Raw genomic sequence first — 16,199 nt, 5'->3', positions numbered from 1 at the left:
AATTTCAGAAGAATGTCAGTTCGTTTCGGGATGTAGTCGCGTGATATTTCAGAAAAATATCGCATTTCAAGTGTGAAATGAATAAATGAGAAACTATCAAATGGATGTGTACCAAAAGGTTTTAGGCTCCTGAAATCGAGTTAGTAAAATGGAATTGAATGTAAACAAAAAAAATTCTCGTTTATGTTATATTATATATTACCGAGTCCCCTGACACTGTTTTTATCTTCTTTATTATTAAATTATCAACTTTGTAACTCTGAATAATTTAATAATTCAGCATAACCCCCTTGCTTATGATGCAATAGAAGCTCGTCCTAGTTGCTTGATGTGAATTTTATTACTTCGTGGAAAGAAAGTTTTCCTTCATAGCAATGAATGAAATACATTTAGCTGGAATTCTGGGGGGAAATGGACGAGGTTTGCTTTCATCTATGACACTCAGTTCAGATGATCATCATTTTGAACAGAATACTCTTGCATACTTCTTTATGTGCTTTAGACAATAAAATGAACGCAAAAATATAAAAAGAATACTGACGTCTCACAAAAAAATCTGATAAGGAGTACTGTCTCAAATTTTTTATCGAATCCACCCTATGACATTTATAAACCTCATATTAAATTAGTATTAGTATGTTGAAAGTTTTTCGCTTGGTTATATTATAATTAAAGATATCAAGAAATTATATTCTTGATTTAATCCATTATCCAAGTGTAAGCAAACAGAGTTAGAGCCTGAAGTATCTTTCAGGACTGGGGAAACTTGTGGCAAAGGTGGCATGACTTCAAGTTGGAACCAACGTGTCTGGCTCCCACTTGAAGTCATGCCACCTTTGCCACGAGTTTCCCCAGTCCTGAAAGATACTTCAGGCGCAAACTCTGTTTGCTTGCACTTTAATTTTTAGTATTAGTGTTGTGGGTACGATAAGATTTACAATCAGAAACTACTCTGGAGACCAAAAATATATTTGTATCTCGCAAAACAGACAAATCGGTCAGAAGAACACACGCAACACATTGATCTCGTAGCCTCAGTTGCTTTAAGCCGTAATTCCAAAAAAGGGCCGCCAAACATGGAACTTTATTCAAATCACTATAGGCCTCCAGTATCATAGCGGATTGGTGGCATAATTGATGATGAAAATCATTCTGCACCATCTAAAGACATTTGCAAACATCCATACGTGCGATTCGAATTCGCATTAGAGAGAGGCGTATGCTATCCATTCAGCCAACCAGGCAGGCAAAAATGAATTGACAGGTGCACTTTACAACCCTTCCTCTCTCTGTATTTAATTTTAGTATATAATGCATCTTAGAATAGTAATATAAAGATTTCCGAATTAGATCAAGTTAATTAAATCATTATCTTTTTAAACTCAAGGAGGCAGGAAGGTTGACATAAATGTGGTCAAGTTTGCAATGTAAAAAATGGTACAATAAAATAAATATTAAAGAAATAATAAACAGCAAAGAAAATACATGAAACTCTCAGTTAAACGAATGACAAATTCTACGCATGAATCTTCTGACGATCTCATTTAGATGGCAATAAATGGGTTTTCGGAACCCGACATTCCTCTTAATGTCTAGATTATACATTAACCAAACGTCAGTAAAGTGGAGCAGAATGTGAAATTCAAAACCATGAGTTAGATAATTCAATTCGATTCTTAGTTGGAGAAAATACCATAAACAAAAACCATGCGCCCATTTAAATATAATGAATTATTTTTGTGACAAACTCAAAATCCTCAAATATTAACGGAAATATAATACTAAAAATGATGACAGATTAAACAAAACCTGCACCATATAAGAGAGAGCTATCAAACATTGGAGGTAAATACTGACAGTCAGTAAATGAATCTAAGAAGGCCCGTACTGAAAATTAGATCCCATTGGCTAATAAGAAAGAATGCAGGATAGAATGCCCACTCTCCTGTATTCCACCAATGAGAAATTCTCAGAACATGTGTGCATTTTTTTAAATTGAAGCATTTCAATTGTGGATGTGAAAATGATAAAAAGGAAATTTTAATAATAACACTGCTGCTCTGAAAAGGAAACTGAATTATCGGAAATTGGTCTCTTGTCGAATTGAGAAAATTGATAATACAGCATTACAATGATCTTCAATTATATTAAAATGAAATATTAATTTCATAAATCTAAAATAGAGAAATGTTAATCGCTTTTAATCCGTTTATAAGCTGTTTGTATCCCTTACAGTTACAGACTTCAGCCTTATTAATTGCCATGCCCCAAAATTTTTGAGTTTGTCTTTCGAAACCTGTATTGAAATCAAAATCAGTTTTCAGGCCTGGACATGTGCTCATCTTCTAGTCAACAAGCTTTGGGAATGGATTTTCGAAATATTTTTGGGTAGTAAATGAATCGCATTCGTACAGTGTGAGGCCTCCATCCTGTTAATTGGAAGACTCAAGCGGTATGAAAAAGTTCCAAGTTTCTTCTCTCAACAGCGCAGAAGTCAACACAATCTAATCGTTATAATATGATAACTAATATTTAAGGAATTGACAGCGTATACTAGAAATATAGATTAAATAAACTTTAATATATACCTTCCGATATTTCGGCGAACGTCACGTTGCCATCTTCTTGGGAACTTACTACACAGACACGTGCACACAAGTACTAATAACAGCAAATGAGACTGAAGCTAGGAAGCTAGCGTTTCCTAAAGTCCTGATGGTGCCCCCCTGGCGGGCTATATTGGTAGTTCTTAGCCTTTGGGCTGAAGTTCTTCTGATAACAGTTTCCCAAATTTGGGGCAGTTTCATGCATCCAAATTTGTTGAGGTTTGGCATGTTCCTAAGGGCCGAGGCTGATTCCATGAATAGTCTTTCATACTTGAACTTGCTGCGGTGTATTACTGTGGCTTTCTTCCATCTTATTCTGTGGCGAGTATCCAGAGCGTGGTCTGCAAGCCCAGAGTGGCTGTACTGGTAAAATCGGATGTAATCCTTGTGTTCTGAGATTCTGATATTTGCTGTCCTGCCTGTTTGGCCAAAGTAGGACAGTTTACAGCTGCAAGGGACCTGGTATACACCAGGTAGGTCTAGGGGAAGTGGTTGGTCTTTGGTGGAGCGGATAAGGGTTGCCAGTTTTCTATGTGGTCTGTAACAGGTGGTCAGGTCATGTTTTTTTAGGATTTTATTGATTTTTTCAGAGGTGCCTCTGATGTAGGGAATAGTGATAGATTTAGAGTAATCTTTTTTGTGAAGGGGAGGGGGTGGTGGGTTGTGGATAACTGGGTTAAGTATTTTTTGGATTTTTTGCAGGGGGTAGCCGTTGGCTGAGAAAGTGTCACGGATGTGATTTAGTTCAGTGGTTAGGGCTGGATCATTAAGAAGGTCACTTCTTGGCCTGAGGAGATTACCAACAGACTAAAACCCTATAACTCTAGACCCCCCCTGCATATATGGGCTCCCAAAAATACACAAAGAAAATGTGCCATTACGTCCCATAGTGGATGGCATTGAATCCCCCACTTACAAACTAGCCAAGCATTTAGCCAAAGCGCTCTCACACTATACTGGCAATACACCATCACACATAAAAAAACTCAGCCCACTTCAAAGCCAGTATAGAAAACCTTACACTCCAACATAATGACATAATGGTCAGTTTTGATGTCTCCTCCCTATTCACGAATGTCCCCCTCAAAGAAACCTTAGAGCTAATCCAAGCTAAATTTCCTCCCGATATCTCAGCCCTATTTCAGTTTACAATGAACTCAGGCTATTTCGTTTGGCAGGAAAAATTCTACAAACAGATAGAGGGGACAGCCATGGGTTCACCACTTTCCCCACCCTTGGCCAACTTCTTCATGGAGATGTTTGAAGAGAAAGCCTTAAACTCAGCCCCACAAAAACCTACAATATGGCTTTGCTACGTTGATGATGTTTTCGCTATTTGGCCACATGGCCCGGATTCACTCCTCTCCTTCCTAACACACCTAAACAACCAACACCCTAGAATCAAATTCACCCTGGAAAAAGAGGAAAACAATAACCTCCCCTTCCTAGACACACTAGTCACCCGCCAACCTGATGGAACCTTGGTTTTCTCAGTTTATAGAAAACCCACCCATACAGGCAGATACATTCACCAACAATCCCCCCCCCCCTCACAACAATATGGAGTGATTAAAACATTATTCAACAGGGCAAAAATAATCTGTTCTAATGATCAAGCCCTAACCACTGAACTAAATCACATCCGTGACACTTTCTCAGCCAACGGCTACCCCCTCCAAAAAATCCAAAAAATACTTAACCCAGTTATCCACAACCCACCACCCCCTCCCCTTCACAAAAAATATTACTCTAAATCTATCACTATTCCCTACATCAGAGGCACCTCTGTGAAAAAATCAATAAAATCCTAAAAAAACATGACCTGACCACCTGTTACAGACCACATAGAAAACTGGCAACCCTTATCCGCTCCACCAAAGACCAACCACTTCCCCTAGACCTACCTGGTGTATACCAGGTCCCTTGCAGCTGTAAACTGTCCTACTTTGGCCAAACAGGCAGGACAGCAAATATCAGAATCTCAGAACACAAGGATTACATCCGATTTTACCAGTACAGCCACTCTGGGCTTGCAGACCACGCTCTGGATACTCGCCACAGAATAAGATGGAAGAAAGCCACAGTAATACACCGCAGCAAGTTCAAGTATGAAAGACTATTCATGGAATCAGCCTCGGCCCTTAGGAACATGCCAAACCTCAACAAATTTGGATGCATGAAACTGCCCCAAATTTGGGAAACTGTTATCAGAAGAACTTCAGCCCAAAGGCCAAGAACTACCAATATAGCCCGCCAGGGGGCACCATCAGGACTTTAGGAAACGCTAGCTTCCTAGCTTCAGTCTCATTTGCTGTTATTAGTACTTGTGTGCACGTGTCTGTGTAGTAAGTTCCCAAGAAGATGGCAACGTGACGTTCGCCGAAATATCGGAAGGTATATATTAAAGTTTATTTAATCTATATTTCTAGTATACGCTGTCAATTCCTTAAATATTAGTTATCATGTTTAACCAGCGTATAAGCCTCTCAACAAGAATAATCTAATCGTTATCCCACCCACAGCACTAAACGCTCACAACCAGGATTCATTTTTAAAAAAAAAAAAGTTACTTATAACGGTAGTGTTTTATGATAGCATACTGAGGACTGTCACTATTAATATTCATTTACTTTCGCTTGATATAAAATATTTTTTTTTAACCGATGTGAAAATGTTGGGCATCTAGAGCATGTTTTGCAGATTATCTAACGCTGAGCTTGTACTAAATATTCTGCAGGTTTATGCCCCCATGTATGGTCATGGTTGCTTCAGCCAAAATTTCGAACAAATCTGTTCAGTATGCTATAATTCTCTATCAATGAAAACGTTCTTTTTGTAGAACATCCCTTTTCAGTCGCTTTCAAATTAAATCTAAAGGAATTTTTCAAAAATGAAATTTGTAATGTTCCTGCAAATAAGAAAGGCATCTTGAAGAACAAAAAAAATCGATAAAAATTTGATTAGATGTACTTAAATGTTCACTTAATATCGCATTTTCCCTAGTTTTTATAAAAATAATTACACATAAATTTTACGAATAAATCTTATTCGTAACTTTCGCACACAAGTTTCGATAATTATTATTAATTAATTTCGATTAAAATCTTACTTTAAAATGATTTCATTCTATTTGAAAAAAAATTCAGACCACAACAGACCAATTAATATATTCAAATAGTAAAAATATGAAGGTCACTATGAGGAATAGTTCTCTTCTATTCCCACTACTATGCGATGACATACAGTGCAACTTTGTTTCATGGTGATTCATGAACACCTTCGCTTGATATTACATCGTTCAGTATATTCATAACTCAACTCGCTCACAAGAATAGAATAGATAGTTCAAAAATGACAACATTAATACCCCAAGAGATGCATAAAACTTGAGAGAGGTCATTTTTGGAAAATACAACGTTGAAAAATGACCCATCTACTAGTAACCTTTCGTGTCCTCGAGTGTTAGGGCATCTAAAAATGCATTTGCGAGCTATGAATGACGAGGAATGGCCTTATTCACGACTCAGTCATACTTCGGTAACAAAGGAATGTCTTGGCAGAGAAAGAGCCACTCGCTAACTGCATACTGTCAAAAATGCAAAGTTGATAGTTTGAATATTGTATAACTTTACTGCAAGTCATTTTCAGTGGAAAATAAACCCACAATAAAAATTTTAAGAAATTATTATACACAACTTTATATGCTGTACTTAAGAATCATGTCTTAATGTTTTTCAATCTGAAATACTGAGAATTTTAAGCAGCGAAAATCATTAAATAGCAAAGTAAAAAAGAAACATGAAATTAGGGTATTTTGTTTACTCAAATTTTAGTCAGTTTTTGTTCCATAAATTTGTTGCCTTTCCAGGAGTGTCTTCCAAATATGAAAATTTTATATTTTCTGATACTTTTTACTACAAGTAAAAAAGTTTACTTTTTTACTAGTAAACGGAGTCTTTGAGTGCCCTCTAGTGCTTCTTTTATCGACGGTTTAGTGAAAGAGTAATTCCTTCTATGTGGAATTCGTCGAAATACGATTCGTGTAATTATAGATAATCAGAGAAGCTAACATTAAACTTTTAGTACCTAATTTAAGATGAATAAGAAAGAGATTAATTACTAGAACTGTTTAAGAAAACCAAGCTTCAAACATTAATAAAATATGCCTCAGCTTTTTTTACGATATCAAAGTTAGTGGCGCTGCATTCGAGTAAGTAACGCAGCTAATCTGAATTTGAATACGCAATGCCGTTATAAATGTATTGCTGTAAAATAATTCATGTAATTATTTTCCTATTACCTCAGCAACAGTGTTTTGCGAAATTCATACCAGCTGTACAAAATTTGATCTCTAAATCAGATTAAATATTATAGTATTTACATATCTCAAAGCACGCAGAAGGTTACCATAGACTTCTGATGTAATCCTCATTATTCCTCTGAATGAAGTGTTTTAATTAAAAATGTGTTAGCAATTATATTGATCTATTTAAAATGATTCGAATATATAAGATCACAGTACAAATACTTTATAAATAGAATCCTCTAACGTCTTGTCAGTCCTAAGTCAGCATACGCGTTTTAGCTCTAACTTTTAGAAATTGGTAAGCAAACCAGTCTTTGCATTTTGGTATTGCTGTAGTTGTTTGCTTTTCGACGCCCAGTTAACCAAAAGATGTTCCTTATTCAATTTTAGTCTTATTCGTGTTCTGCGGTCACGTTTTGAGTTGCGCAGTTAAAAGCCCAAATTTTCTGTTCCGAATACCAACTTTAAAATCGGCTACAAAATATGGAAAAACCTCGTCAGAATCAAACTCATGAGATCTTTCTTTTGATAACGTAGAGTCGAAGTCAGCAAAGGTATTTTCCTTTGCAGGATAGTTCGTATAACAAGTATTGTTTACCATGAAAAAAGCAAATTATTCCTCTCTTTTTACAATATTTTGGCAGGTGTCATAACAGCAACGTTCATCACTTGATTTTAATTCCGTTTGAGAGCAATGTCTAATTCTATATTTTTTTTCAGTAGTTAACTTCTTCAGAAAATGTTTTATATTAATAGTCCTGAAATGTAGCATGTTAAGCTCTACAAGTAGATGTAATGTACAGCTCTGGGAATGTAAACTTCTGCAAGCAGTGTGTGTGTGTGTGTGTGTGTGTGTGTGTGTGTGTGAAAATAACCTACCAAACTTGCTATCTGTCTACTGTCGCCATTGATTAGTATACAAGCTGTGAGTACTAGAGAGAGAGAGAGAGAGAGAGAGAAAGAAACCTCGGCGTAAAACTCTTGCTAGGTGGTCAGCCGCAAAGTATATGAAGAGATTTATTGGCATTACATGCGAGTGTGCAGATAAGCGCAAAAGTAGTTATCATTTTTAACTGTGTAGGTCTCGTTGAAATCCAGTTAAAACAGCTCAAGATAAAGAAATCGGGGTTATTATCTTAATTCAAAATTCTATATCTGATTAACAATATCAGTTTTATATAAAACAATATAAAACATGAATAGCAAAAATGAAATCAGGAGACAAATGTCGACTTAACTTTATATGACCATAATGTTAATGTAATGGCCATCTATATAGGTACAGACGCCAACAGTACATAAGAACTGGAGGCTCTTCTAGATGTCATGAAAACTGACAATGTTCTCATAACTGAGGAAGAATATATATTAATGAAGAATATATTAATATCTCCACGATCAAATTCAGTGGTGGTTTATCCTGCTTAGGTCAAGAAGCTAAAATCAAACAATTGTAGATCACTATCGCTGGATCACATTCGGTACTAAAAATACAATTGTAAGAAAAGCCCAATAACAGCACACAGTACAAATGAAAAAAAAAATCCTTGACCCACGAATTTACTACAGAATACTCAAATATCCGTGAAACAACTCAAAGATATCCAAATGAACAACTGACTGGAAATTAAGTACTGTCTCTTCGGAAGTGAAAACTCTTATCATAAATGTATTGATATATTAAAACAGTAAAATGCAATAAAAAGTTGTAAAAACGAAATCGCAGATGATAATGCCTGGATTACATAGGAGATAAGGCACCACTATATAAAAACTAGAGATAACGTAGATAAAAGATTCAAAATCAGTCTCATATCATGAACACAGTTTCAAGTACTGTAGAAAAATAATGCACAATGAATTAAAAGAAAGTAAAAATGAATATATTACAAAAATCAATGAGCAAAATGGTCAAGGAAATAATTTAAAAAAAAAAAAACAGTTTGAATGAACTAATCGCCAAAGATTGGTATCAACAAGTGCTTCCTACACTTTTTATATATTTATGATTAGAGAAAACGAAGACAAAAGATTAGCTGATGAATTCAATAATAATTTTGTCAGTCAGCGAAAACCTAAGAAAAGTTTACTTTACTATTGAAGATGCTTTGCTCAACTGTACGCAGTTTATCCTTCCCTAGATGACCATAAGCATTAGTATTTTTACATGTATATGAAGCCTTCGATACAGTATCCTGTGAAATGTTAATAAGAAAAATTAGAAATCATAGCAATAATGGGTACTGCCTTAAATTAGCTTAAAAATTGTTTAAAATTCAAGAGCTATCGCAGTTTTTTTTAAGATTTTGAGAGTCTACGTCTAGTCATTTTGTATATACGTATAGCTGATCACACAGTTTATACCTCCAACATAACAAAATGGTTAATTTTTCAAATTCAATGTTTCAAAAACGAAGTGCAAAATTTAACTTGCGAAATTTAGTGCGTAAAAAAATGCATGATATTCCGGCATGATAGGAACTGTCGATCAAATTCATATTGCAGTTGTATAGAAATAAAAAAAAAAAAAAAAAAAAAAAATTGAAGTAAGTGTATTTAGTAATACACTGCGATCCATCTTTAATTCTAAATAAGTTGAAACCGCTCATTGTTAATAGCATAAGCTAAGGGTTATGCTTAGCAGACTTTACTATTTAAACACTCTTAAACTTAAAATTGCTGTCAGTGTATATTATATTCAGAGCACACTACAATATGGAATCTAAATTTACGCGAAAATTTGTCCAATTTCAAGTAATTTCTTTAACTAGAAACAAATTAAGGATATGGCAATGTTCAATAAATATACCATACTGAACGTGCTACCTCTTGGATATTTATACGTTTCTAGGCTACTTTTATTCGTAAAAATAATGAACATCAAACAAGATATTTTTTTCAGTCGACAACTAGGCATAAAATACACAGTTCTCATATCACTTAAAAAGCCATACATAAAGATGTTTATTTAGCGTCAAAAATATTCAGTAACCTCCTTCATCAATAAGAAATGAAACTGTCCTAAACAAATGCAAGAAGCTGATCAAATGTTTTTTCTGCACAAATGAAGAAACTATTAAAAAAAAAAAGGAAAACGTTGCGTAAATTATGACATTTAAATAATGAATCAGAGCAGATTCGTTGTATTTAAGGATCCAGTCTTATGTATACAATTAAAATAGTACTGTTTAAGTGCTCTATTTTATTTTGTTTCGAAACTAAATTAACTTCGTATAGTGCGGCTCTTCTCTGTATATTCCAAATCTATCTCTTTCTGTGTATATATGACGATGTATTACATCGCTGTCTGCAACTTCATACATATTGTAACTTGGACGAGCTCCTGCTCTTAGATTAAACATATGATTATCCAGCACTCTGTACTATAATATGAAATTGAGAATAAAATTATTTTTGATTTATTTTAAAAAGCGGCGATTGGTTTCATTTTTGAAAGTAATAAACTTTGTAATGATTTTATGAAACACTTCTTGAGCGCGTACGCACGCACAAACACAACCATAATTACCCTTTATACATATTGCAGATTATGTGAGTAAACTAGTACAGCTGTCCATAATTCATTGTGGCTTAGTCAGGGATCTTCTGAGCTGTTCCCTCTTTTCTTTATTCCTTCAATCTTTGCTTTCATTCTTAGAAAGAATCTTTCGTCTTAGCCCATAAATCAAATAACCATTTTTGCATTGTTTTATACCATTCATTTATCCTTCAAAGAGTGATTAACATGATCCAACCGCGTTTGTTGTGGATAATCGTAAAAGAGATCTTTAGTAAAACAGAACACTTGTATCTACGTTATATTCTGAAACATAGTTACAAAATAGTTACAATATATTTGAATAATAGCGAAGGAGTCATATAGTCCGATATTTCTGCACACCATTACTGTAAGATGTGTACAAGTAAATCAGAATTCATATGATACAGTTTGATATAAACAAGCTTCGCAAGCTTGTTTATATCAAAATCTACTATACACTTGTTGAAATTTCATCTACTAGGATCTTCTTTTAATATACTATTCCTGTAATTTAATGAACTCCAAATTATTTATTTTATTTGAAAAAATTGACCCCTTTGTAATGACTAACATGTTTTGTTTGCAGTCGCTGACTTCACTCAGCAACTTTCTTCCATCCATGAGCAGCATGCTGAAGAACTCCAGATGCTGGTGGAAACATTTCGTAAAAGAAACTCAGAACTTCGAAGGGAGAGGTAAGAGAAAACATTTTCTGGTGTTGGGTGTCTTTTGAACTGATAATTTTCTGCAATGTAAAACGTGAAAAGCATTACTTTTATAGTATGCCCACAGATTCGAGACCCTTCGATACTTTTGCGCATGTCACAAAAAGGAGAATCCATTCCGATAATAGGGTAATCAATCCGTCTTCTGGATGAGTTTTTATTATTATACGTTGGAAAATTAACTTCTCTTTTATGATCATTGTAGTTTTTAAAGTGATAACTATTTTGTTTGTATAACAGTTGGGAAATTTTATCTATAAAGCACGTGGTTTCGCGTGTTGGCAACCAATTCGTACGTCCTTCATTTCTTTCTCCCCTTTAGCATGAATCGACTATTCTTGGCACCAAGCCAAGAGCAGCTCTACAAACTGTGGGCGAACTGTAGTCTGCATAGTCAGAAGAGGACCAGCCATTGTTATTATGTACATTCAATGCTTATTTGATAATTTGTGTTTTTAGCTCAAAATCTTTCTGTAAGTTCACGTGCTATATGTTTGAAATATCGAACTCTCGCCAAACTTGACATTTGGGATATTCTTCATAACGTACTTTTTGAGATTTATTTTTGCTAACCGACAGTGAATATCTTATTAAAAAAAAACCGTTATGAACCTGGGAATCGCGTAGCTCAAAATTGAAATATTTATACGTAGACAAGAAAAAAAAAAAACACTAATCAGGATTTAATGCCCGGTTCCTATAAGTGACTGTATTAATTGGTAAGCAGCACTAACATCTAAAATGGTTCAGACAGAAAAAAATGGATGAAAAGCGCAAAGAATGTAATATTTTGCGCTATTGCCTAACACTCTAAGACTATCTTTTAACAACCGTTTTTATGGTCTTCAGGTAGCTCGCTACGATTCCAAATAGGCTTCATTTGAACGGGAAAACAGTTATCTCAAATCGTTGCAGCCGTTCGTATCAACAAAAAACAAACATCCGAGATTTACGGCTATAAAACTGGCACTTGTTCAACTATAATCTATCATCTTGACAGTAATAAGTGAGCCAAAACTTCCTTAAATTACCAATTCTGAGAAGAAAACAATCACAAGCAGTTTACTTTTGTTTGAAATACTTAAAAAACTAACTGCGAGTTCATCAATCTTTTGATGAAAATCTGTTTCAGAGTGATTTGTTTTAACAGAGATAGAAATAAATATTCCTCACAAACCAGAGCATACAGTTTCACTGAATTCCATTAAAACGATTAATAGACTCGTCTTAATGTGCTTTTCGAATGGATGGACACTTACCAATTTCTTCAAAAAAAAAAAAATCAAACTTTACAGAAACATACCATTGCTACAGTTCTTGACGTAAACAAAATAACTCTGGATATTTTGTCGGCAATAATCGGATGTCGTTTTCACTGCAGTTGTGCAACATCCTGATTAGTGTGTTATCTTTGACATGACTTTTCGATTAATTCAAATCCGAGGATGAGTTTGTAATTCTCAGGCGAGGTCCTTAGGTATCTGTCTCATATACTTGGGATTTTATTTTCATAAACGGATCTGATAGCGCGCAGGCAGTTGGAGAGTATGAACATCTTAATGTGTTTTATTCAGATCATAAATTGTCAACAATTTCTTTGTTGATTCTCACTGAGAGGATTAATAGCCAAGCGACTTACGTACCGTTACTTAACGACCGTTTTTAATTGATCTAATTAATTGTGAAAGGCATTATTGGATAGTTTCGCCAGACGTAGGTTGCAGTAAATACGTACTGAGTCGTGGAAATTTTGCTGTATCTCTTCTCTGAATCAATAACAGAATAATTCCAATACTGTTACGAATTAAAGAAAAAAACGTCTTGGTGTTTGTTCTTAACTGCTAGTTGCAAAAATATTAACGGTTCTCGGATACTAGTAATATTAGGTATTTGTAGATTTAAATGATATTGTAAAATGTTAGCTCGCGAAAACACTCACACATGACTTAACACGTCATTTCAGTTTTGTTTATCGCTAAGAGTACCCCATCCAATTTTTTGCACACGTTTCATAGTGATTGTATATAGCTTCATAGCGATCGTAGATTGCTCAATGTTTTTAGTTCATACATTTACTGTTTCACCCCCATCGTTAGTGATGCAAGTAGGATTAATCGGAGTTTCAAATATAGACCATAATATCCTATTGCAACCCAATTAAGAGGACATTTCTTAGTACATATGATAGTGTATAATAATGACAATGATCGCTTTCCACATTAGACTTCATGCGATAGCTGTTTATGAAAGCTTGGTTTGTGGGTGGGGGAATGCTACATTAAGTCTCGATAGTTTGTCAGGCTTCCGACTGTTTCCTGGTTGACGCTCTAATAATTCTCAAGGTGACCGGATAGTTTGGTTGGTTCTAGTAAAGACTGTTGTACCTGAAGAATTGAAAGATCTCACATATGATGTAAGATGGAATCTATAAGTACGTTGATCGTGATTCTTGTTTAATTGAAAAACCTTAAAAATCAGTGTTCTCATTGTGTGTGTAGACATAATTGATGTCATCTCCCTTATGGGGAAAAAGCTTAGTCTCGTTGAAGAAAATAGCTGGGTTAGAAAGTTAATTTATGTGGGAAACTTGGGTATCCAAGTATATACATAGTATGCGGTTTGGATGACATTAGAGTTAAGGCGTCTTCCTTTAGTCTGCTTTAGTTTAACTACAGGTGACAGTGTAAATAGATTGATATTTAGTTAACTTTTTTTTTTTTTTTCAGAAACGATCAAATTGCCGATGCTACTTTATAATTAAATAGGTAATGTATGTTAAAGCTTTCCCTCAAACTATTTAAGCAACAGCCAACCGACTTCCTTAATAAAAATCTTTGTAAATTAATGCAAAGAAAATGGAAAAGGCATGTTTGAAGATTATAATTAAAAAAAAATAAATGCTTTTTTCTTTACATTTCTTGTGAATTATTCATACAGCGGAAATGATGAATTCCCCCTTCGTTTGCTTTGCTCTATTTTCTTAAGTTCTCCCTGAATTAAGTCAGCTAATTTCGTCTTTCGGCAAGAGTTGCCTCTGGTAAAACTGTTATATGGGTAATCTAATAAGTGTTACATACAAAATGATTTAAAGAAACTACTCAGATGTAAATCTTTGGCGCAACCTTAATAAAATTGGAGTATTTTGGTCCGCTTATTAATTAAATGTTAATGGATGTAGATTTCATTATGTAAACGCTCGTTCCAGAAAAATTTAAATGTAATGAAGTTGCTTTAATATTGCAATATTTCACATACACCTTGTTATATTCTGGGAAAGAAACGAGTAATGCAGATTTAATTGAACAAGGTAATGAGTGTAACGATCTCATATACAATAATATACCAGAAACCTAGTAAAGTGCAATTGAAATCATATCACACTGCAATTTTGTTTACATGCAGTTTTTCTGCTTAAATAAGAAGTAACGGAACTTCCATTTCAGCATTACTGACCATGAGTTCCCCTTACTTACGGTTAAAATTTAATTGTCAAAATTTAAAAGTATTTGTTTTCCGATATATGAGGCGGTTTCTTCTAATACATGATAGTGATAAAATCTCGGATCACGAGAAAGGCTGCTCATCGAAGTCTTAACGTTTGTTGGTGCATACATCCTTCACAGTTGAGCATCCGATTCATAAGAAGGAATCCATCGTACAAACAGTGGGGACTTTTTTTGTGTCAAAAATGTCAGAATAGAAAGGATTTAAAATTCGTATCAAGTTTTCATTTAGCCTATCTACACTTATACCAAAGTATAACTTTTCAACCTTTCGTGGGTTGACATTCACAATCTTAATAAATGGATTATATTTTAAAACCTTGTAGCAGGTTGAACAACTCGAATCTACATTAAACTGGTGTTCGAGGAATATTTCGAAAAGCAATGGATAACAACGGAGATATTTCAAATATCTGGATGTTAATCAAGCAGAGACCAGGATATTACTTTATTATTACTATTTTTTTATTAAACCTTGATGAAAGAAAAGGTCGACTTAAAAGTAGTTTTGCAATAGTCTTTCTTTTTGATTTCGAAATTGCTCAGGAAAATTCAATATTTTGAAAGCGCATTGAACGCTGGAGGTTTGGATATCATTCAAAGAGTATACCATAAAACTTTGAAGATAATGCAAAGCCTTATAATTAAAAACTTTTAATTAAAATTTACTAGAAGTGTATCAAAGTCTCGGCTGAAATGTCGCTGAAAATAAATTCCTTTCGGTCTCGTCTCGAAAACCGAGCTGTACGTAGGACATAAATTGCGTTAAATAACACGGGATTCAGTTGCTTTGCGGTAAGAGACGATTATTTGAGACGTCAGCCCGGAGTTGTAGATGAAAATCAATCTCTACAAATATTAAGGCGTAATACGTTATAATGCCTACATCATTTATACTTCTTGTGTACACTAGGAAAATAGAATGTATACTATTTATAACGACAAACGGGTAAATTAAGAGAGTGAAGAATTCTATTTTTGCCTTATTGAACCAGTTCCTCAATAAGAAAACTTCAGAACTTTTCTCCACTCGTGAACAAGCAACAAGCATGGAACCGTCTACACTTGGCCAAACGGCAGGCGCACGCAGCTTTAGCGCATTATCAACGGAGACTCAAAGAAAGTTGGAATATGATAATTTTTGTTGCTTTAAATCAGTATTAAGAACCCCCAAGGACACCTTTTAAAACTTAAATTTTTCCTATCAGTTTTGTGCTCCAGTCAGCCAAAAACTGCCAGAAGCAGACGCGGTCATTTTAAAGACTGAAGGCTGCACTTGACATTTGAAGATTTGGTGAATTCAGAATGTACCCTCGAGTGCCAACCACCTTGACCTTTATACGGAATTCCAGAAAAGTTTGTTCCTTTTGATAATGGCGCAATTCTTCCGGCGCCGTGCCTCAATAACAGCATCTCGCATCACGTGCTATTCCACTGACAACAAGGTGTGCACAACTCGCTTTTTTCTTTGTAACCGCCGGCTGAATAGATATTTGTAAAGGCGGCAGTGATTTCGCC

General features: G+C 34.7%; 1 protein-coding gene across 3 annotated transcripts in view; it reads left to right on the top strand.

The window, feature by feature from the left end:
• Stacl (SH3 and cysteine-rich domain-containing protein) overlaps positions 1 to 16,199 on the top strand; it is a 708,284-nt gene that overhangs the window by 109,426 nt on the left and 582,659 nt on the right. For all 3 annotated transcript variants that reach the window (XR_016549521.1, XM_090405477.1, XM_090405478.1), the window contains exon 2: positions 11,040 to 11,148. Coding sequence is in view for 2 of the 3 variants with exons in the window: in XM_090405477.1 (XP_090261603.1) it covers positions 11,040 to 11,148 (109 nt within the window). In the remaining variant the exon portion in view is untranslated. The remainder of the gene's footprint in view (positions 1 to 11,039; positions 11,149 to 16,199) is intronic.

This window comes from Typopeltis vanoorti, chromosome 15, assembly GCF_054136105.1.
Source record: "Typopeltis vanoorti isolate ZY-2024b chromosome 15, IOZ_Tvanoo_1.0, whole genome shotgun sequence".
In the NCBI taxonomy this organism is placed as follows: Eukaryota; Metazoa; Arthropoda; class Arachnida; order Uropygi; family Thelyphonidae; genus Typopeltis; species Typopeltis vanoorti.
Note: the sequence above shows the minus strand (reverse complement) of the source record. Positions and strands in the feature narration are given on the sequence as shown.